This window comes from Bos grunniens, chromosome 13 (assembly GCF_055505025.1).
Source record: "Bos grunniens cultivar Pamir isolate PY7600 chromosome 13, Bosgru_T2T1.0, whole genome shotgun sequence".
Taxonomy (NCBI): Eukaryota; Metazoa; Chordata; class Mammalia; order Artiodactyla; family Bovidae; genus Bos; species Bos grunniens.
Window position 1 is genome coordinate 50174770 of NC_141177.1, and position 23846 is coordinate 50198615.

Here is a 23846-nt window from a genome sequence, read left to right on the forward strand (position 1 = left end):
TGCTTAATGTTGTTACTCAAAATAACCTACAAAAGGTCATTTTTCTTACAACTTTAACAATAAATAAAATTTATTATGTGGTTGTTCAAAAAAATGAGGAAGGTCTGTTCTGTAACACATACCTGAGAGATACGAAGCTGGCATGCTGCTAACTCCTTTTCATTTTCTTCCATTTTTTTGTTGCTCTCAGTTTGTGTGCTTTCTAACTGTTTGCAGCGTTTTACCATGGTTTTTACTTCTGACTTCATTTTGCTAATGTAGAGCCTTGCAACAGTGAATTCTTCATCTATCATGCCAGTTCCCTCAGGCTGCTGTGAGAAAAGGAGAAACAGAAATGAAAGATAAAAAAAGGTTTTTTGTGTGTGTGTTTACCCAGTTAGGTTCTAAAATCTTAAACAAAATTAAATACTTTTAATATTATTCAACATTTGTAGGAAGTTTGGAACTTTTATTAAATATTGTTTTTACTAAAGGGTAAGTAAAGGAGAGCTTAATTTTTGCCTTCCTTACCTTCTAAACTTAATGTTAACACATGCCTACAGGGAAAAAAATATAACATATAAACAAACAAAACTAATGAACTCTGCCTCTTTCAATTTGTGGATTTCCTCCTCAAAGGCGCTCAGTAAATTTACTGTTTATGTGTAAGTCCAGTTCAAAACTTAACAAATAATGATGTTTAGGTGGCTGGAAAAGAATGATTTTTAAGTTCACTAAGGAGGAACTGTGGTCAGTGCACATTCCTTAGTAACCTTCATGAGTTTCATTACAAAATTCCAGTACAATATTCAGTGTCAAAAAATAAGGAGCTCAGGTAAATTCCCCAGTGGTTGAGTGGTTAGGACTTACTTTCACTGCTGGAGCCCGGGTTCAATCCCTGGTTGGGGAACTAAGATCCCACAAGCCACACAGTATGACCAAAGAAATTCCCCAAACCCAAAAACATAAAAATAAAACACAAAAAAACAGCTTGACCCTCCCACTAACATCTGGAACAAGACAAGGATGCCTACCCTCACCAATTCTATTCAATATAGTACTGGAAGTTCTAACCACATCAACCAGACAAGAAAAAGAAATAAAAGATATCCGAACTGAAACAGGTAAAATTATCATATGTAGATAATATACTATATATAGAAAACCCTAAAGAATCCACACAAAAACTAAAATTGATAAAATGAATTTAGCAAGGTAGCAGGATACAAATTAACATATAGAAACTGGTTGCATTTCTTTACATTAATAATAAAATATCAGAAAGGCAATGTAAAAAACCCCAGTATCCTTTAAAATCATATAAATAAACATATAAAACAGGAATAAACCTGAACCATGTAGGCAAAAGACTTACATGCTGAAAACTACAAAACATTAATAAAGGAAACTGATGTTTATTCAAAGAAATGGAAAGATATTCCATGTTCTTGAACTGGAAGAATTAATATTGTTAAAATGGCCATATTACCCAGAGCAAGCTATAGATTTAATGGGATTACTATCAAATTACCCATGACATTCATCACAGAACTAAATAATCCTAAAATTTATATGAAACCATAAGATCTAGAATTGCCAAAGCAATCCTAAGGAAAAAGCAGGAGGTATAACCCTCCCAGACTTCAGATAATACTACAAAGCTATAGTCAGCAAAAAAGCATGATACTGGCACAGAGAACCCAGAAATAAACCCACACCTATGGACAATTAACCTCTGACAAAGATGATAAGAACATATAATGGGAAAAAGTCTTTTAGCAAATGGTGTTGAGAAAGTTGGACAGCCAGATGAATCAATGAAGTTAAGACACTCCTTCACACCATGCACAAAAATAAACTCAAAAGGGCTTAAAGACTTAAACATTAGACATGACACCATAAAACTAGAAGAGATAATAGGCAAAATATTCTCTGACAAATCATAGCAATGTTTTCTTAAGTTCAGTATCCCAAGGCAGCAGAAAGCAAAAGCAAACAAATGGGACCTAATCAAACTTACAAGCTTTTGCAAAGAAAAGGAAACCATAATCAAAACAAAAAGACAACCTACAGAATGGCAGAAAATATTTGCAAATGATGAGACCATCAAGGGCTTAATTTCCAAAATATACAAACAGCTCATACAACTCAACAACAAAACACCTCACCCCCCATAAGAGGCAGAAGACTTAAACAGACATTTCTCCAAAGAGGAAATACAGATGGCCAAAAGGCACATGAAAAGATGCTTAATACTACTAAATATTAGAGAAATGCAAATCAAAAATACAATGAGGTACCACCTAACATTGGTCAGAACGGCCTACATTAAAAAGTCTACAAATAACAAATGCTGGAGGGGGTGTGGAGAAAAGGGAACCCTCCTACGCTGCTGGTGAGAATGTAAACTGCTGCAGCCACTATGGAGAACACTATGGAGGTTTCTCAAAATAAACTAAAAATAGAATTACCATATGATCCAGCAGTCAGTCCCACTTATGGGCATCACCTAGTATTTGTCAAGGGGCAGTGGGGAATGGGTGAGGGGGTGGGGCGGGTGGGGGGAGGAGGGAGGAAGGAGAGAGTGGGAGGTTGGGATTAGCAGATGCAAACTAGTATATATAGACTGGATAAACAACAAGGTCCTACTGTATAGCACAGGGATATATCTTAAATATTCTGTGCTAAATCATAATGGAAAAAGTGTATGAAAAAGAATGTGTATCTATGTATAAATCAATCACCCTGGTTTACAGGAGAAATTAACACAATATTGTAAATCAACTATACTTCAAATTAAAAATAAGGAGCTTGAGAAGAAACAAGTAAACTTGTCTTTGTGTGCAGATGACATGACTGTTTAAAGCCATTATAGCAACATTACAGGATACAAGATTAACTTACACAAAAGTCAATCACTTTCCAATATATTAGCAAAACAAGGAAACAAGGGAATCTGAAACTAAAAACCTCTCTTTCTGATGTCATTCATATTATCACTTAAAAGGAACAGCCAACATAATACTGAGGAACAACAAAGTTGAAGGCTAACACTACCTAACTTCAAGACTTACTAACCCTCCAGTTAAGATGATATGGTACTGACAAAAGAACAAATAGGTTATTAGAAAAGAATCGAAAGCCTAGGAATAGCATACACAAATACAGTCAAATAATCTCTGACAGAGGACAAAGGGAATTCAATGGAAAATGGACAGTCTTTTTATTAAACTGCTGGAAAAACTAGTCATCCACATGTAAATACCTCATAGAAAAAAATGAACTCCCAATGGATCATATACCTAAATGTAAATTCAAAATCAAAAAACTTCTAGAAGATAACAAATGAGAAAATCTAGGTGACTGTGGGTTTGGAGATGAGGTTTTAAAGTGTAACACCAAAACCACAATCCATGAAGAAAAAGAATGGCAAGCTAGACTTCATTAAAAAGATAGCCAGACTGGGAGAAATATCTGCAAAACACAAACCTAATGAAGGACTATTATTCAAAACACACAAACAGAACTCTTAAAATTCAAGGTAAGAAAATAAAGAGTCCAAAACGCAAATTAAACAACAGTGTGCTATGACTGATTCATGTTTATGTATAGCAGACACCAACACAATACTGTAAAGCAATTATCCTTCAATTAAAAACAAAAACACCAAAACTGTGTGATAATGTCACATATCTATTAAAAAGACTCAAACCAAAAAAATGATGACATCAAATACTGGTGAGGATGTGAATTAATAGAACTTTCATTTTATTGCTGGTGGGAGCAAAAAATGCTATAAGCCAATTTCGAACACAGTTTGGGAGTTTCTTACTAAGTTAATATAGTCTTAACCTATGATCTAGCAATCATGCTCTTAGTTATTTTAACCCATCGAATCAAAAACTTATGTACTCAGAAAAACCTGCACATGAATGTCTGTTTACAGCAGCTTTAAACTGGAAGTAACCAAAGTGGCCTTCAACAGGTACCTACCTACATACAAAAGGGCTTCCCTGGTGGCTCAAATGGTAAAGAATCTGCCTGCAATGCAGGACACCAGGTTCAATCCCTGGGTCTGGAAGATCCCCGGGAGAAGGGAATGACAATGCATTCCAGTATTCTTGTCTGGAGAATTCCGTGGACAGAGCCTGGCAGGCTACAGTCCATGGGATCGGAAAGAGTCAGACATGACTGAGCAACTAACACTTTCACTTTCTTTTACATACAAAAATGAAATGAGCTATCAAGCTAAAAGATGGCATGGAAAAACCTTAAATGTGGATCACAATAAACTGTGGAAAATTCTGAAAGAGATGGGAATACCAGACCACCTGACCTGCCTCTTGAGAAATCTATATGCAGGTCAGGAAGCAACAGTTAGAACTGGACATGGAACAACAGACTGGTTCCAAATAGGAAAAGGAGTACGTCAAGGCTGTATATTGTCACCCTGCTTATTTAACTTCTATGCAGAGTACATCATGAGAAACGCTGGGCTGGAAGAAGCACAAGCTGGAATCAAGATTGCCAGGAGAAATATCAATAACCTCAGATATGCAATTGATACCACCCTTATGGCACAAAGTGAAGAGGAACTAAAAAACCTCTTGATGAAAGTGAAAGAGGAGAGTGAAAAAGCTGGCTTAAAGCTCAACATACAGAAAACGAAGATCATGGCATCTGGTCCCATCACTTCATAGGAAATAGATGGGGAAACAGTGGAAACAGTGTCAGACTTTATTTTTTAGGGCTCCAAAATCACTGCAGATGGTGATTGCAGCCATGAAGTTAAAAGACGCTTACTCCTTGGAAGGAAAGTTATGACCAACCTAGATAGCATATTCAAAAGCAGAGACATTACTTTGCTAACAAAGGTCCATCTAATCAAGGCTATGGTTTTTCCAGTGGTCATGTATAGATGTGAGAGTTGGACTGTGAAGAAGGCTGAGTGCTGAAGAATTGATGTTTTTGACCTGTGGTGTTGGAGAAGACGCTTGAGAGTCCCTTGGACTGCAAGGAGATCCAACCAGTCCATTCTAAAGGAGATCGGTCCTGGGTGTTCTTTGGAAGGAATGATGTTAAAGCTGCAACTCTAGTACTTTGGCCACCTCATGTGAAGAGTTGACTCACTGGAAAACACTGATGCTGGGAGGGATTGGGGGCAGGAGGAGAAGGGGATGACAGAGGATGAGATGGCTGGATGGCATCACCAACTTGATGGACATGAGTTTAAGTGAACTCCAGGAGTTGGTGATGGACAGGGAGACCTGGCATGCTGCAATTCATGGGGTCGCAAAGAGCGGGACACGACTGAGAGACTGAACTGAAGTAAAAGAAGCCAGTCTGAAACAGCTAATACTGTATGATTCCACTTATATGACATTCTGGAAATGGCACAACTAGAGACAGTTAAAAAGATCAATGTTTGCTAGTGATTCAAGGGAGAGGGATGAGCAGATAAAGCACAAGCAACTTGTTAGGACCATGAAATGATTCTGATACTGCAATGGTGAATCTATATTATGCATTCATCAAAATCCAGAGACTTGTATAACACAAAGAGTGAAACATAATGTAAAACAAGGAGAACTCAAGCAGCACTTACTGATGATGTTTAACAGGAAAAGAATTACATGCAAAACACAAGAAAATTGAGGATCCATTTTTTCTTTTAAAAGAACCTATCTGCAAGTCTGACTTGTTTTCAAAATACTGCAATGGTTTAGTGACAAAAGCGGTTTAGATGTCTGGTTATCACTGGCTCTGCCATAAGACATAAGCCAGTCTTACTCTTTATTTTCTCTACCTTTACCACTTTTTCACTTACTAAATTATTTGAACATGAAATGGATGAAAAAAGTGAAAAGCGTTAGCTGCTCAGTCATGTCCGACTCTTTGTGACGCCATGGACTGTAGCCTGACAGACTCCTCTGTCCATGGAATTCTCCAGGCAAGAATACTGGAGTGGGTTGTCATTTTCTTCTTCAATGAAATGGATGGATTTTTCTAAAAACAAGGCACAAATTTACAAAGAAAAATTTGAACATGTTTGCAGTGTTCAGAATATGAAGGAAATCTACTTTTTTTATACTGGAAGATTCCAACAGAACGTAATCAATCTCACATACTTCACCACAAACAGGACAGGGCAGGATGTTCAGACTGACAGTGAAGAAAGAGCAAGTCACATCATTCAATGTTTAACAATGCATTTCTGTTCTGATCAGGTGAGCCAGCATTAAGAAACGACATAATTATGAGAATGAATCCTTGCCTCCATCAACAAACAATAGTTTGGAATAACAACAGAAGGAAAGTGTGCTCCACAGTGAAAGCTTTTATTTCATTTCCAGCTCTTAAACAGGGCTGCTTAGCTGGCTTTCACTACAAACTCAAGTATAAATTTGCTCTCCTTGTCACTATAATTAGACTTTAATTTAAAAAAAGGAAGTCCATACAAATATCTACTGCAACATACAAACCTTTCATGTTATGTGCATGTTTTTTCAGTTAAGAGTCTAGCTTGTATTTTTGATCTAAGTTTTAAAATCTACCAGGTTGCAATTTTTTTTTAACTACACACTAGTGCTATATAACTAAGTATCCGCACCCTGAAAAAGATTATTAAAAAAGAAAAAATGTAACAAAATTTTGATAACTGATTAACTCTGAGGTTCACAGTATTGTCCTGTTTACTACTGTATGTTTAAAAAATTTCCAAATATAAAGAATTAATTAGCAGTGCTCACCTTTTATCTTTTTAAACACTTACAGCAATCAGAAGCTAATTTACTTACAGTCTACTCCTGGAGCTATTGTTTCAATTACACACTTTCTGTGTAGTAATTTATTAACAATAATTTCTAAGTGCAAAATTCTTTACATAGAGAAGAAAACTAAACATGTAGTCCAGACAAATGCTACTGACTGAGCATGTCTCCTTGAGGACCCTTCATCCTCTCCCTCTTCCTCATCTATTTAAAATGAAGCTAATACCCTCTACTACAGATGGGTCTTGGAGGAGGAGATGACAGGCATGAAAAGAGCTTTGTGAAAAATGAAAGCGTGAGCTCTATACAGATAATCATGCTTACTCTCAGGTAGTTACAATTACCTTTACATCATTGTTTCCCACAGCAATTCCAATTTCTGCCAGGTCTTTTAGTAAAGATGCCATCATCTCTGCCGCTCTTTTTTTCTGGTGGTTGGTCATTTCCTTAAGTTTCTGAAGCTCAGCATCTATACTTGCTAAACTTGCCTAATAGAACAAAACACAAAAGGTACAGTGAAATCTATTAAATGAAAGATCAACTCAAATATTGACAGGTATTTTCATTCAGTCACCTTCCCTGGTGGCTCAGAGGTTAAAGCGTCTGCCTGCAATGCGGGAGACCTGGGTTCGATCCCTGGGTAGGGAAGATCCCCTGGAGAAGGAAATGGCACCCCACTCCAGTATTCTTGCCTGGAGAATCCCATGGACGGAGGAGCCTGGTAGGCTGCAGTCCATGGGGTTGCAAAGAGTCGGACACAACTGAGCGACTTCATTTTCACTTTCATTCAGTACTCACAAAACCATTATTTTCTGCTTTCATTTTCTTGAATTCTCTACTGAGTTCTGGGCTAGCTCTCAGCTCCAATTTAAAATGTATTTTAGGCCTAAGAGGACCATGCAAAGTAGCCATATTGTAGCTCCATCAAGAGCAGACAGTTTGTATTACTTCACTAATTTTTGAGATTGGATGTTTTCTACCTAGAAATGGAAAACTTTCAAATTAACTAGATTTTATTTTCATTTATTACCTTTGGAAACAGTCTGGGGAAATATATGTTAGTATGGAACTGATAAGTCTTCTAGATGGCTGATTAAGTTTTATCTGCTTTTTATATAGTATTTAGTTTCTGAGAAGAATTCACCTGATAATTACTACTACTTTTGTACTATGATACATGCAATTATCCAGGAGACAATGAAGTAGCATTACTATATGAATTACTATAATTATAAATTTAAAATAATAGCTGGCTTACCAGCAACAAAGTCACCACAATTTTGAAAATTCAACTGAACCTGTCTGCTTTAAAACTGTTAGTTGTGTCACAGATCATATACTGTATTTTTAATGCAAGTTGTTGACTTTTAATCAGTATCTTTTAGTAAAGATACCATTGTTTCAGCTGCTCATTTCTTCTGGTCATTTCCTTAAGTGTCTGAAAACCAGCAGATTGTGAGTTCACTCAGTGTGATCTACAATATACTACCAAGTCCAAATTACCAGACAATACTTCTAACAACTGAACAGCAATACTCTTAAGTATATAAAAAGATGCAGACCACTTTAGGGGTTTCTAATTCCTTACCAATACAGTGCTCATATAGAAACTGGGACACAAACAGAACAGTCATAAAGGCTGAAGTCAGTGGTTAAGGACCAACTTACAGTTTACAGAGTTTTAGGAAACTCCTATCATTTGTTCAAACAGAAATTAGGTTTGCTAGTAATGCAACTCAGTTAAGAGTTATAAAGGTATTTTGATTTCCATGGTATTAATTATAACTTCAAGCTAAATGTAACTTGGGAGATCAAAAAGGGAAAAGGAACTTCTCCAGGAGCAGAAAGGCTTTCAAAAATGTCATTTCGTAGCACTGACTGCTGTCCTTTAAACGCTTGATGTGATGGGAAACAACTGGTGAGCACTGATCCTATGTCCAACTTTAAATATGATTTCTAAACAAGAAGCCAGCATTAACAACAAAACTTTAAGAAAATGAGAGCTCATCCATGGTGATGCTCAAAATATCGCAGAAGCAGTCACAGTTGTATACTATTTCTGGCATCACTGCCAGAGGGCAGGGACTCTTGCCTTACAGTGATGAAAACAAAAATCCTCATTTCCTGGGGAACCATGATGAAGCTATTACACTGTCCTAGAAGACACTGGTTCAGGTATTGGAAATTTAACAGTGAACAAAATGTAAGTTACGTGAAGTCATATATCCTGCTAGTTTGCTTTTTGTGCACATTTTAAAAATCATAGTTTGAACAGTTGGCTAATAACTTTACTGGGCAACTAGTAGTCAACTTTTTTTTCTTTTAACAGTAGAATAATATCTGGAGTAGCCAATATGTAGCCAATTAAAATACCACTTTAATTACATATTAATAGACCTTTAGAAACTAAAAAAATAACCCTTTTCCTCCACCTTAAAGCTTCATATATGGGAGGAAATAAAGTTGACACTTGAGTTCTTGAAGAATCGATGTTATCAGTCTTAAGCTTTTACAGAAATAATTTACTCAGGTAACTTTCCAATTAAGAATAATTTACCAAAGTATTAAGAAAAAAAACTGTATCCTACCGATTTCTGATTCAGCTCATCACTAAGTAATTCATATTCCTTAGTTTTGTCTTCAACTTCTTGAGACTTCTGATCATAGTTGACAGCAAGTTCTTCCAAGGCTTGTAAAACTTCCTTTACTTCTTCCTTAGAGGCATCATTTTCTGCCTGAAGGCGATTCAGTTCAGTCTGCATATTATCTTGATCTCTTCTGGTAGATGCCAGTAGCTGTAGGAAGGAATAAAAGTATCTATTTTATCCAAAGAACACTGAGTAACTGATTTTTAAAAAATACACAAGTTTAAAAACAAAACAAAACAAAAACAACCTTTTATTACTTGCTAACCAAAAAGGGGATGAAATGTGGACATTACTATACATGGTAACATTTATTCATTCAACAGATTTACTGAATACCTACTGTGTGCACATTCTGTGCTCAACACTGTGGGAGATGGAAAGAATCTAGTGGAAGACAGATACACAAACGAATGCAATACAAAATGAAATGCTAGAGCCGTAATGGAGACAGGACATGACAAAGTGCTTGGTAGTATAAGCAAAGCGGATATTTCTGGATGGGAATTCATGGAGGCGGCGGCTAGAATAGGAAAATTATTGTTAGGTGCACACTAACACAAAGAAAAAGACACACAAGGATCCTAACTGTGCACAAAAAAAGAAAGAAATCAGTAGATGCTTTAAAAGTTTAAGTTTTCTTTGGGCAAAGGAGCGTGGCATCTGAGCTATGTCTGAGGAAAACATGGTATCAGCAAATAAAACCTAAATTGGAAGAAGCCAAGAGACTCTTAGGAGGCTACTGAGACATGTGGGTCAGTTGCTTTGAAGTAGGGGCATCTGGAATTTGTAGTTTTCTAATGGGGCAGAGTGCTAATGCCACTTACAAGTGGGAGCCAGGGATGCCAACTGTCCTGTAAAATGGACAGAACAATATAAATGAAGAATTATGCAAATGATACCAGTGCCCCTTGGAGAAATAATGCTAGTAGAGTTGAAACAAATATGATGATTCAACCAGGATTAATTTGACTGACGGTAGACATCTCCTGGGCTTTCCTTGTAGCTCACCTGGTAAAGAATCCGCCTGCAATTCAGGAGATTTGGGCTCGATCCCTGGGTTAGGAAGATCCCCTGGAGAAGGGAAAGGCTACCCACCCCAGTATTCAGGCCTCAAGAATTCCATGGACTGTATAGTCTATGGGTCGCAAAGAGTTGGACACAACTGAGTGACTTTCACTTTCACTTTTCAGACACCTCTTACTGAAGTTATAAGTCTTTGCTCTGATCCCCAGAACGAACCTCAAACAAAGGTTTGAAGGTTGAAAACTGAAACACTTTTCAATTATCCCCCATTCTTAAACTGAAGAAATTGGGGAAAACCACTAGACCATTCAGGTATGACCTAAATCAAATCCCTTAAGATTATACAGTGGAAGTGAGAAATAGATTTAAGGGACTAGATCTGATAGACAGTGCCTGATGAACTATGGACGGAGGTTCATGACATTGTACAGGAGCCTGGAATCAAGACCATCTCCAAGAAAAAGAAATGCAAAAAAAGCAAAATGGCTGTCTGAGGAGGCCTTACAAATAGCTGTGAAAAGAAGAGAAATGAAAAGCAAAGGTGAAAAGGAAAGATATTCCCATTTGAATGCAGAGTTTCAAAGAATAGCAAGAAGAGGTAAGAAAGCCTTCCTCAGCGATCAATGCAAAGAAATAAGAAGAAAACAACAGAATGGCAAAGACTAGAGATCTCTTCAAGAAAATTAGAGATACCAAGGGAACATTTCATGCAAAGATGGGCTCGATAAAGGACAGAAATGGTATGGACCTAACAGAAGCAGAAGATATTAAGAAGAGGTGGCAATAATACACAGAAGAACTGTACAAAAAAGAGCTTCATGACCCAGATAACCACAATGGTGTGATCACTCACACTCACCTAGAGCCAGACATCCTGGAATGTGAAGTCAAGTGGGCCTTAGAAAGCATCACTATGAACAAAGCTAGTGGAGGTGATGGAATTCCACTTTAGCTATTTCAAATCCTGAAAGATGATGCTGTGAAAGTGCTGCACTCAGTATGTCAGCAAATTTGGAAAACTCAGCAGTGGCCACAGGACTGAAAAAGGTCAGTTTTCATTCCAATCCCAAAGAAAGGCAATGCCAAAGAATGCTCAAAGTACCACACAACTACACTCATCTCACATACTAGTAAAGTAATGCTCAAAATTCTCCAAGCCAGGCTTCAGCAATACGTGAACCATGAACTTCCAGATGTTCAAGCTGGTTTTAGAAAAGGCAGAGGAACTAGAGGTCAAATTGCCAACATTCACTGGATCATCAAAAAGCAAGAGAGTTCCAGAAAAACATCTATTTCTGCTTTAATGACTATGCCAAAGCCTTTGACTGTGTGGATCACAATCAACTGTGGAAAATACTTAAAGAGATGGGAATACCAGACCACCTGACCTGCCTCTTAAGAAACCTGTATGCAGGTCAGGAAGCAACATTTAGAACTGGACATGGAACAACAGACTGGTTCCAAATAGGAAAAGGAGTACGTCAAGGCTGTATATTGTCACCCTACTTATTTAACTTATATGCAGAGTACATCATGAGAAATGCTGGGCTGGAAGAAGCACAAGCTGGAATCAAGATTGTCAGGAGAAATATCAATAACCTCAGATATGCAGATGACACCACCCTTATGGCAGAAAATGAAGAACTAAAGAGCCTCTTGATGAAAGTGAAAGAAGAGAGTGAAAAAGCTGGCTTAAAGCTCAACATTCAGAAAACTAAGATCATGGTAACCAGTCCCATCACTTCACGGCAAATAGATGGGGAAACAGTGGAAACAGTGTCAAGACTTTATTTTTTGGGGCTTCAAGATCCCTGCAGATGGTGACTGCAGCCATGAAATGAAAAGACGCTTACTCCTTGGAAGGAAAATTATGACCACCTAGACAGCATATTCAAAAGCAGAGACATTACTTTGCCAACAAAGGTCCGTCTAGTCAAGGCTATGGTTTTTCCAGCGGTCACGTATGGATGTGAGAGTTGGACTGTGAAGAAAGCTGAGCGCCAAAGAATTGATGCTTTGAACTGTGGTGCTGAAGAAGATTCTTGCGAGTCCCTTGGACTGGAAGGAGATCCAACCAGTTCATCCTAAAGGAGATCAGTCCTGGGTGTTCATTGGAAGGACTGATGTTGAAGCTGAAACTCCAATACTTTGGCCACCTGATGCAAAGAGCTGACTGATTTGAAAAGACCCTGATGCTGGGAAAGATTGAGGACAGGAGGAAAAGGGGACGACAGAGGATGAGATGGTTGGATGGCATCACTGACTCAATGGACATGGTTTTGGGTAGACTTCAGGAGTTGGTGATGGACAGGGAGGCCTGGCATGCTGCAGTTTATGGGGTGGCAAAGAGTCAGACATGACTGAGCGACTGAACTGAACTGACTGCGAAGTAAGGTAAAATGAGGGTCCAAAATGACAAACTAGAGAGAAGGAACTTGAAAGAAACAAGATGAAAGTGAAGATCACAGAAATGAGAAACAGGTAAGGGGAGGGTAGAAATGGTAGAGGAAAAAATAATCTTATTCACTGACATTCTCATTTCTATGATAAAAGTCATACCCTAAAGTATGAATTACTAAAAACAAAGCCAATGTGATTCAGAAATAAGTCTTTTCTTTAACAATCCCTTTGGACATATATCAGTGTTAAAGTGTTTTTTATACTCCTTCCTTCATCATTTTCAGGTGGAAATACTTTTCATAAAGGGAGGGGGAACCTAAGGTTACTCCAGTCCAAGGATCAATAAGGAATGTTTGGGGGAGAATAAGACAAAGTAGTACAATACAAGGAAAGCAAAAGACAGAGTTGAAAACCCCAGGAGATGTATACTAAAGAATAAATGCAAAAAAAGAAAATCATTCTCTTCCCTCCAGTTAGACTTAACTCAAACTTTAAAAACCCAAAAAACCCAACCCCCAAAAGCCCAAAGAAGTCAATCTTTGCTTCTATTTGTATGATGTACTGCTCCCATAGGATATCCATGGTGAAGCATGGACGTATTCAAAAAATTTTTAAATGTACTGGAGTATGTTCTGAGCTCTGTAGATGCCTTCATCTTTTAAGTGACAATGACATACTACACAGCTTTTCTGGAAGCAGTATTCAATTTACCTCTTCCTGATCCAGCATTTGTGTCTTCAGTTTTTCTACCAATTGGCTCTGTTGATTAATTTCTTCATCCTAGAATTTTCAGTTACAAGTTAACAAAATAGCTCACAACCTGGTTCTGTTTCCTAACACAAACTGTAAGATTACTACCCACTCCCCAGTATTTCAAAGTTGTTTTCTCCAAATTCGACATAGCTTATTCTAACCTCTTATTTTAGAAAGATGTTGAAACAAATGGAGCATCTTTCAATTATCAATAACTGTAACATCCTTATCATGCAATAAGAAAAAAGGCTTATGTTTATGAAAGTTATTCACAAAATACTTTACATGCTAAAATAAACATGTTTAAAGCTATTACTGAAAATAATGCCATGTAGCCACTTCAAACCTACCTACCATCCCTGTTTAAAATACATTAAAAATATCACCTACTAAGAAAAAAATCAAAGACAACACCAGAACAATTTTTTCTAGTCTCTTTACTGTTGTTTTTCCCATCCTTTTTATTTGGTTCATAATTGTGCTATTTTTTCATACTACTGGTATCATCAAAGTACAAAGTAGAAGATAGTATTTCCATTTGATTCTATTCCCTCAGTCTAACCTCTTGCATCATTTTTATCATTAGCACCACAGACAGCTGATTCTAAAAGGTCATTTCATTAAGACTCTCCAAGGATCCACGTCAAATTTCCTTTTGCAAGTTCTTTTAGCTTAAAGAGAAGGGGAAGAAAGGTATGCCTTATACATTGTTTCTGCACAGAAACAGAAATTGTCATTTTATATTTTCTGTTAATACAATGATCTTGAAAAAGTTAACAGAAACCTAGGAATATGTACATAGGTCATGAGGACCCATTAATACTGAAATTAGAAAATAAAAACAAGTCAATAATGTTCTAAAACAAAACAGAACACAAATAATACTTACCTTGTCATCAAGTTGTTTGTACAGTTTAGCAATTTCTTCTTCACACTTTCTTCTTTCAGCATCAGTAAAGTTTCCAGTAACTCCAATTGTGGCTGCTGGTTTATCATTGGTAATAGTAATATCCTTATCCACTGCAAAAGCTTCCAAGTTCGCTTTCTCTTTGTCAAACTGTTCATCAATAGGCACTGTCTCTCCTAAAATAAGACAACAGAATGGTTAACAAAACTCACCTGTCTAAAATTAATTTTAATTTTATTCAATTTCAGCAGCTCTTATCAACTTAATCTGCTCAGTCCCTGAGATCTGAAAAGTTGGAATTATCTTTGACTGTCCCCTTTATCTTCTAAAGCCAGTCATCTAATCTTGTATTTTTAATTGATTTCATCCTAAACATCTTGCCATCTTGAGACTTCAATAGTCAGCTAGCTGGCCTTTATGCCTCTATTTATAATTCCAGGTAAAATCAGAATTTAAAGTAAAAGATTTTATTCCTTTTTATTTGATGATCCCTAATATGTTTTTATTTTCATTTATATCAGAGTCTCAAATTTATAAAATAGCTCTGAATCTCTATTCCACAAACTCTAAACAACAAATTCATAAGGTATTAATTACCATTACGCCATCGGTTGAGTTCATTTTCAAGCCACTGAATGGTGTTCCGGAGGGTCTTATTTTTTTCTTTCTCTCTTTCATACTTCTTTTTCCACTGTTCTGCAGTTAACTCTACATTGACACAAACTGTGTTCTTAATTGTTTTGGCCCTAAGACAAGTAGTTGTGGGGAGAGGGGAAGTATATGACTTAATTATTTTCAATTGATATCTATATCTCTGTAATATAAGCATATGTGGCTAGGTAATTGAACTATTCTTCTCTAGTTATCTCTGACTAAATTCTAGGAGCTGTACTTAGTTTAGTGTTTATTCACAACCCATTAGATTTGGGTCAGTTACAACACCTCTGAATAGCTTAAAAAAAAAAATCAGCAACCTGATAAGGGAAAAAAAAAAAAACACGGGCCCATTATTTTTCCAATTCACTTGTAAGACAGAATTAAGAAAAGCAATTATCAATGACAGTCCAAGTCATCATTATTGATTTGCCTCGGCTAACCACCTCATATACAGTTATCCCATTATTTGAACAGGTCACATATGTCAAGAGGCTTAACATACTATTATATCCCTCAGGTTTTCGATTTATTATCGGATTCAAATGTTTAATACTGAACTGAAGCTTCTCACATAAATCTGACTCAAGTTATCACTTGACTTTAATGTTTTCTAGCATACTAATAATACACACTGATTTGAATATATCTATCCTGAAACTTACCTAGATTTAATAAATGAAATGCCTATCTACATTTAGACTTTATATTTTCTGAACAAAAACAAACCTCTGACCAAACAGGAGTGTAGATTTTGTTTCAGATTCATTGTACGATGATGGAGAGCAGCAAATTACAATAGTGGTTCTACAGTTCCCACCTAAGGAATCTTGAAGGATTCGCGTCATTTTACTATCACGATACGGAACATATGTCTACATACAAAAACAAACAAAAAAACCAAAGAAGACAAATGGGTTTCTCAGTAATAAAATATGTTGTAGTTATTAAAATGGGAATTGGATATACACACTAACACTATAAAATAAATCCCTAAAAGACAACTTATTCATACCTATTCATTCAGTGAATCCCTCTCACTCACATCCATCCACATGTATGTATGTTATCTATATTTAACTCCCCATTAGACAACAGGGAAATAGAAAACAAGTGTACTCACACTACCCTCAGCCAAAGCAGAAATGACATTTCCAAGAGCAGAAAGGGACTTGTTGATGTTCTTAGCTTCATCCAGCACAGCACCTTCAGCACCAGTTTTACTAACCTATACATAAGATTGCAAAAGAATGAAACAAAATTATGTTTCAGTGATTCTAATTTTCTAAAACGTTCAGAGGTCATCAATAACTAGTAAAAAAGAAAAGGGAAAGCTTCAAGACTTTGTTTGCCAAGTATTTACCCTGGTAGTAGCAGTGAAAGTCACTCAAGTCATGTCCGACTCTTTGCGACCCCATGGACTATACAATACAGTCTATGGAATTCTCCAGGCCAGAATACTGGAGTGGGTAGCCTTTTCCTTCTCCAGGGGATCTTCCCCACCCAGGGATCGAACCCACGTTTCCCGCATTGCAGGCAGATTCTTTACCAGCTGAGCCACCAGGGAAGCCCCAGTATTTACTCTAAGTTATCAGTATTTATCAAGTATGACTTTTCTGAGACCTTGGTTTTTTTTACATGACAAAAATGAGATTAAGGAGATACCAAATTTTATTTTTAGGTGTGCTCATGAAATTAACCTATTTACACGTAGATTTGTATTGACAGCTTACTAATGTGTTAACCCCCTTCGATGCATGGGAAAATGAAACTAAAAAATTTACTAAAGCACAATGTTGATGTTGTGATGGTTAGAGAGAGACTGAATTTACATATATCAATTTTATACAAGCAAACTTGCTTCTATTAAAAAAATGTAAAATACATAAAGATAACAGAATAATATGTCAGCAATGATGCCTGAAGCAGCAGCTTCTCAGTATTTGCAAAATTAGAGATACACTTTGAAGGATGTGTTTAAGATTTTTGTGTAGAAGGGAGCAGGTATATTATTCCAATCAGAAGAAAAAACAAATTAGCAGAACAACAAAAAAAAGGTCACACATAGGTCAGTATTAAGACATTTGAACTTATTTTGATTTTGACATAAATCAGAATCAGATTGTATAGGACTATAATATTTAAATAATCCTCCAAAAGGAGTACAGCGAAATCCAAAAGGACTTATTCATGGACAGTTTTTAGAGGGAGGCCATTGTCAGGGTCAATAAAATAGACACCAAAAATTAGGAAAAGGATACCTAGTACAATTCTTAATGACATACTTTCAACACACTATCAATAAAGCATACACCTACATCAAGGATAACACTTATCGGCAGAATTGGATTATGGCCTAAAGGACAGTAATCTGCAATGACAAAACACTGGCATAAATGCTTATAGCTCTCAAAACTACCACCAAACCCAGTTTGATATGCATTTTCAAGATTTAACAATGAAAAATACATAAGCCCAAATCTGAGCTGAAGTTCATTAAAAATGCTTCCATGGGAATATAAAGATTTTACCTTTTCACTACCAGCTAAATCCACCAGATAAAGTTTTCCACTCAGCTTTTGTTCCGTTTGCGTGTTCTCTTGTTTTACATTAATAAGAAATATACTGTGACTCCTAGAGCTATGTTCATTCATATCTACAAAGAAATCACACAACCAAATATCAACAAACAAGGCTTTCCCTTACTAATAATTTCTAAAGCATTATTTCACCTAAGAAAAATCAACTTTAAAGCAGTCTATACCTTAACTAGTATTACTAAATATGCCACTTACTTGTAACTGCTACATGTCTGTTAGATTTTCCTTCATCTATGGTGTCCATAACTTCATCTGGACTACATACAAAACGCTCTGTACATCCCTGTAAAATAAATTTTTAAAGAATGTCACCACTCTTTAAAAAATGTTATCATAGGGCTTTTCTAAACATTCTGAATTATACCTACCTTTACATAAGGAACTCGATTTTTATCTTCATGAACTGAAAGATTGGTCTTTGAAACTGAAAAAGAAAAATAAATAATATTAACATTTTCCTAACTGCTAACACTGGCTGTGAAATAGTTAATTCAATTGTTTCTTGTTTCTCTCCCCATGAAGCCTAATAACACTGAATTTAAAAAAACATGAAAATATCACTGCAAAAGCAAAAGCCTATAGAGAAGTAAGACTTATATAGAGACATAGAATTTTAGGTCCAGGCCAACCTCTGCCACTCATATTCTGAAAATAAGAACACTAAGTGAGACTGGTTCTGTGGTTTGCCAAGGACAATGTGTCTGACAGCTGAGAAAAGACAAGAGCATAAGACTCAGGCTCTGGAACTCCAGTCCAATTGTCTGTTTACTACCTATGAAGCACCCTCAAATATATGCTTTAAATAAGTTAAAATGGATTAAATTAAAACTTTGAAAGAAGCATTTTTCAATGTTTCCTGTAATTCAAGTCAGTTTCGTATAGGTTATTGAGAAATGGTCTCACATTTACAACTAAAAACAGTAACATCGAAGAGCAAGAACTTAACTTACCATCTAACAGGTCCCTTATCTTATCCAAATAAATTTCAAAATATGAAACCTAAAGGGCAGAGGAAACAAAGGGGGGAAAAAAATCAACCACTTAAAATTACAAAGTAATTTATTTACTTACTCATCAAATATTTTTCCAGCCTGAGTGCCAGGTACCAGTGCCAGTGCTAGGGACAACTCAGCTACAGCTCATATTCTGATGGGAAGCCTTAAAATCACTCAACTCTTTATGTGACTGAAGTGCATTTTCCACTAGGTATCTTCATCTAAAATTAGACTCCTTAGGTCTAATTAGTCAGAACTTTTGAGCTTTGTACCAAAACAAATTCCTTTATCTTAAAGAGGAGGCAGCTAAGGCAAAAAAGACTTGGCTTACTCCTTTACTATGTCAGAGGAAGGGTCTGAGTTTACTAATTCTAATAATCTTTCAACTACACTTGCCCATAATTTTTAAAATATTTTTTAAAGAAAAAATATTGAACAGAATTATTCTAGATATAAAATAAAATACCACCTTTCCCCAATGATTTTACCTTAATATGAAATTCCAAATTTTCATCCATGGAGTAAATATAATTAAAAATATCTTGCACTATTCTTGGAATAATTCCCATGCCTTCTGGATCATGAAGTTTACCCTAAACAGAAAACAAAACTAGAGTTCCTAAATAAATTGTTAACATACAAATTAAAAATCAAAACTTTTAATTTACAATTCATAGTAAAGAGAAGATAGGAATTCTAATTGTTGCTTTTTGGTGAAAAAATGTGGCTGTACAAATACCTTAAAAAAACCAATTCAACTGTTACATATTTTGGTAAGTTACATATAAATAATGTACGCTAATCATACAGTTACCAATTGATCTTAGCCTTTTCTTTAATCATTAGATTCAGATGATGCAATTTGTGAATGAACACATTCCAGGAAAATGTTTGTGAGTTGCTCACCATTTAAATCTGCATCATTCTATCTACTTCAAGTCAAATTCATCCAAGTGCTAAGACTGTCTTTGTTATCTGACTTTAACATGAAAATAAATGAGTGACTCCAAAATAAGCAATCATTTACTTTACATATGTAGAATGCTCAGATAAATGATAAAAGCAGACACTCTATAGCAGAGGCAGGTTATAGGATGTTTTCTAGAAGCAAAGCTGGAGCAGGTTTACATTCATTATTAATAGCAGTGCTGATAATTTTGGAGCCCTTATTATCAAAGAGGGACAAGTACCTGGCTAGAGGTTGGGAAATGAGACAGATGCAGAGACACAACCAAGGAGAGAAAGAAAAAACCCAAGTGCTCCAAATAGAACTGAAAACACATAAACATTAAAAATTTCAAAATTCCCCATTATAAGGTGACAGAGAATTCTTATTTAATTCTAAGACACGCACAATTTTGTGGTTATGTGGCTAAAACAAAGCTCAATATGATTTCATATATAAAATATCTATTCAAACTCAGGAACTGATTAGATTCTAACCATGTTACTCATATATAATTTGTATGAGACAAAGCAGTAAAGAGTAAATAAAGCTGTTTAAGCACGATAAAATGTCACAAATAATGAATGAATACACTGTATGTGCTGCAAACTACATCCAAATACTGATTAAAAAACATTACCTCCATTGTGTGTGTCTTCCCAGAGGATGTTTGTCCATATGCAAATATGGTTCCATTGTAGCCTTCAAGTACATCTATGAGAAAATAAGAGCTTTAATATACCAGGGGGCTTTTTTCCTTAAGCAAGACCATTAAAGGAAATTAGTAAGAATATATAATAGTAATTTGCTTAGTGAGGATTCACCTAAGGAATTCCTTTCTCTTTATCCCAAATTACTGTCTGTTGACAGTAAGAAACAAATTTTAAATTCCATTGCTTATAATCATCTCTCCTGTCAACGTACATCTTAGATGTCAATGTAACAGTATTCTACAGCTTTACATGACCTAAAAGGAAAAAAAATGCTCTGCCAGTTTATGTACAGATATGAACTAGCTTTTAGAAGGAAGACTGATCGGTGGCCTACAGGTGGTTAAAATCCACAATATTCCTCCTCTTACAAAGTGTAACAAGCCCAGTCCCATCTCAAAATCAATTATAAGAGAGCTTCTATGGAATTAAAAAAAAACAAACCACACAATTTTTTTTCTAGCCCTTTGTGTACCCCAAGACCTACCATTAACATTTAAGCAGCTTCTTTTACTAGACTAAGGAGCGGTGGTGGAATGTGAGTGAGCAAGGTGACTTTTGGTTTCCAGTTTGGGGGATTCAGTTTGTTGGGGACTTTTAAAATTGTTTTTCCTTGTTTTCGTAAAAAGAAAGGTACTATAAAATCATATACTATTTTAGAGGAAGCCAAAGTACAAACTGAGGCCTCTGCTGGAAACAGCAGATGGTAACAGTGGAAAATAAATTTATAATAAGCAAGCAAATTCTTGTCTTTTTTTAAGTTGACTATTTACAAAAAGAAAAAGAATAAAAGGTCCCAACATTGGTCACGACTAACTAGATATTAGATTTGCTATAGAAATATTTATTTATAAGAAAAAGAAGGTATTAGTACTTACGTCTCTGAGAAGATTTTAAGAGATCTCAAACATTTGAAACTTTCATTCAAAATCTTTTCAGTTTCATGAAGAGAAGCAAAATAATTTCAGGAATTAAATTTAAAACAGATTAAGATTGCAGTATTTCTGTTAATAATTCTGAAGATGAAATCGTCTAGGGTAAAAAAGAAGCACTAGACCCTTTCCAATCTACTTCTTTTATATATAACTGATCTCCGTATATCAATATCACACCCTCTGCAAAAGATCTTTTAATCGGTCACACAAAATCTAAGGATAAACTCCAAAGTTTTATTAGATCTATACATGAATGTTCATCCATGCTATGATCCAATTACCCAGCAACTGCCACAATAACTACTTAATAAATACTGGTAGATGAATGAATAAATGACTTTCCTAAGATCATATAAATAGCGTATGTCTATATGATATTAAAAGTAAAATGTGTTAGGTGAAACACATTTATGTTAGGTGAAATGTTAGGTGAAACATTACATGAGGGGTTGTAGGATAATAAATGTATGCAGTATGTTTGTATTTGGGACTTTAAGCAAAGCTTAAAACTTTTATATGATAACAGAGATTATGGAATAGTCAATCTTCAAATATTTACTGAAAACTATAATCTAGGGTCTCTGTCCTGGGAGCAAGGAATAGAACCAGGATTAGCTGATTTATAGAGGCACCAGGCTATCATTAAAGTAATAACAGTGTTATCAATTAGGAAAATAATCCCTTCCTTCCTACCTCCAAATCCATTCCTGACTTTTTCTTTCTAGATTTGTCAATGTTTTTTATAAAAAAGTGTAAACATACAGAAAAACAATGAATTTTACAGTGAACAACCCTATAATCAGTACTATCAGTTCTATCAGTAACAGTTTATCATTTTACTGTTTGCCTTAATCATGTATCTATCCACCCATTTATTAAATGCATTTCAGAGACTTCAGTACATTTCCATCTAAATACTCCAGCACACACACACCACTGGCTAGAACTCAATGTTTTGCAGTTTTGTTCTTCAGAGGTAAAATTTACATACAATGAATATTTTAAAAGTATAGACCTTTAACAAACAAACACAAATAATACTCTTCTCTTTGAAAACCCCAGAGTATACATCTATAAGCAATAAAATTAGGCACCTTTGGAACTGGCCCTTGTTTGCCTTTTCAGCTCTATCTCCCATTATCCTTCCCCTCACACTGTTTTTATTGGTAAAAAATGGCTGAATTTGACAATTTCAGATGGTTCAACATCATAGTCATACCATAATGTATGTCTTCCCTCAACACGGGCGATCCTTTCCACATGTGGACAGTCTTAGCCCACAGGCATCTCTGTCTGGAGGGCACACCTCACTCTCCTTTCTATTCCTGTGCACCCTTGAGACTAGCTTAGGCTTTACTTCTTCCTCCAATCCAATTCCACAAGCCACCTCCAAAGGAATCTGGGTAAAAGTCCCACCCTATGTGTTCTCGTAGCACCTACATTTTATCATAATACTGACCACTGTCTTCTTCATGAGCCTGTAAAATCCTTGAGGCCAGGGCTGTGTTTAACTCCTAGCACAGTGCCTCGCGCTTAGGATGAACTCAAATACTTGTTGAATGATTATTAACACTAAACAGAGAATCTCTCTCACCTTTCTAAAGAGTCCCGCCCCTCTATACTTTTGCCTTTCTTGTGAGAAACAGATGGAGGTGGAACTATGGACAAATAATACTTTCATACTTTGTAAATAAGAGAAACATACTTAGCAAGTCAGGCAATAGCTTACAACCTCGTAAAAGTCACTTAAACTCTCTGAACTTCAGCTTTCCCATCAGCAAAAATGTCTGCTCAGGGTAAGGCTGTGAGCATTAGAAGTCATCATATAAAATTATTACTGCTAACATTTGAAAGCATTCTATGTCAGGCTCTATGCTTTTCAGTCGTTAAATCATGTCTAACTCTTTGCCACCCACGGACTGTAGTCCACCATGCTCCTCTGTCCGTGGGATTTCCCAGCTAAGAATATTAGAGAGGGTTGCCATTTCCTTCTTCCAGGGCATCTTCCTGCCCCAGGGATAGAATATGCAACTCCTGCATTGGCAGGTGAATTCTTTACCACTGAGCCACCAGGGAAGCCCTGAGGCTCTAATAATCTTTCATGTATTAATGTATTTAATCCTCACAAAACTCAATGCAAGGCACTATTTTATTCCCATTTTACAGATGAGAAAACTGAGAAACTGTGGCCTACAGTTCCACAGCTAGTAAGGTAGAGCTGGGAGGCATTCCAGACAGTCTTGGCTCCAAAGACACACTCTCTTAGCTACCACACTACATTCTCAAGGAACAGAAGGACCAAAATGAACACATGGCAGGCTACATCTGGAAAAATTAAAATGGATACAGTGGCAGACAGTCCAGGGCAGGAAGCTATGGTGGGAAACTAGGAAATCTGAGGAAGCCTGGTAAGATGCCTGGCAAACAGCAAATGCTAAGTAAATGACAACTACTTTACACTGGGAAAACCAACTGGTAGACATCACTCAGGTTCAGGACTCAAGAGAATACAAGTGGAAAAACCAT

The 23846-nt window shown here is 36.1% G+C and overlaps 1 protein-coding gene across 4 annotated transcripts in view; it reads right to left on the reverse strand.

Moving 5' to 3' along the window:
- Window positions 1-23846, reverse strand: part of KIF5B (kinesin family member 5B) — a 47917-nt gene that overhangs the window by 11920 nt on the left and 12151 nt on the right. For 2 of the 4 annotated variants that reach the window (XM_086334104.1, XM_086334105.1), the window contains exons 3-16: window positions 20316-20389; window positions 19218-19322; window positions 18685-18733; window positions 18103-18158; window positions 17930-18017; window positions 17666-17790; window positions 16258-16362; window positions 15864-16009; window positions 15078-15226; window positions 14463-14656; window positions 13532-13600; window positions 9338-9544; window positions 7094-7237; window positions 123-308 (exon numbers count right to left, since the gene is read on the reverse strand). In XM_086334104.1, the coding sequence (XP_086190230.1) occupies window positions 123-308; window positions 7094-7237; window positions 9338-9544; window positions 13532-13600; window positions 14463-14656; window positions 15078-15226; window positions 15864-16009; window positions 16258-16362; window positions 17666-17790; window positions 17930-18017; window positions 18103-18158; window positions 18685-18733; window positions 19218-19322; window positions 20316-20389 (1697 nt within the window). Of the gene's footprint in view, window positions 1-122; window positions 312-7093; window positions 7238-9337; window positions 9545-13531; window positions 13601-14462; window positions 14657-15077; window positions 15227-15863; window positions 16010-16257; window positions 16363-17665; window positions 17791-17929; window positions 18018-18102; window positions 18159-18684; window positions 18734-19217; window positions 19323-20315; window positions 20390-23846 lie in introns of all 4 variants that reach the window. The other 2 variants (XM_086334102.1, XM_086334103.1) reach the window with 1 other exon arrangement.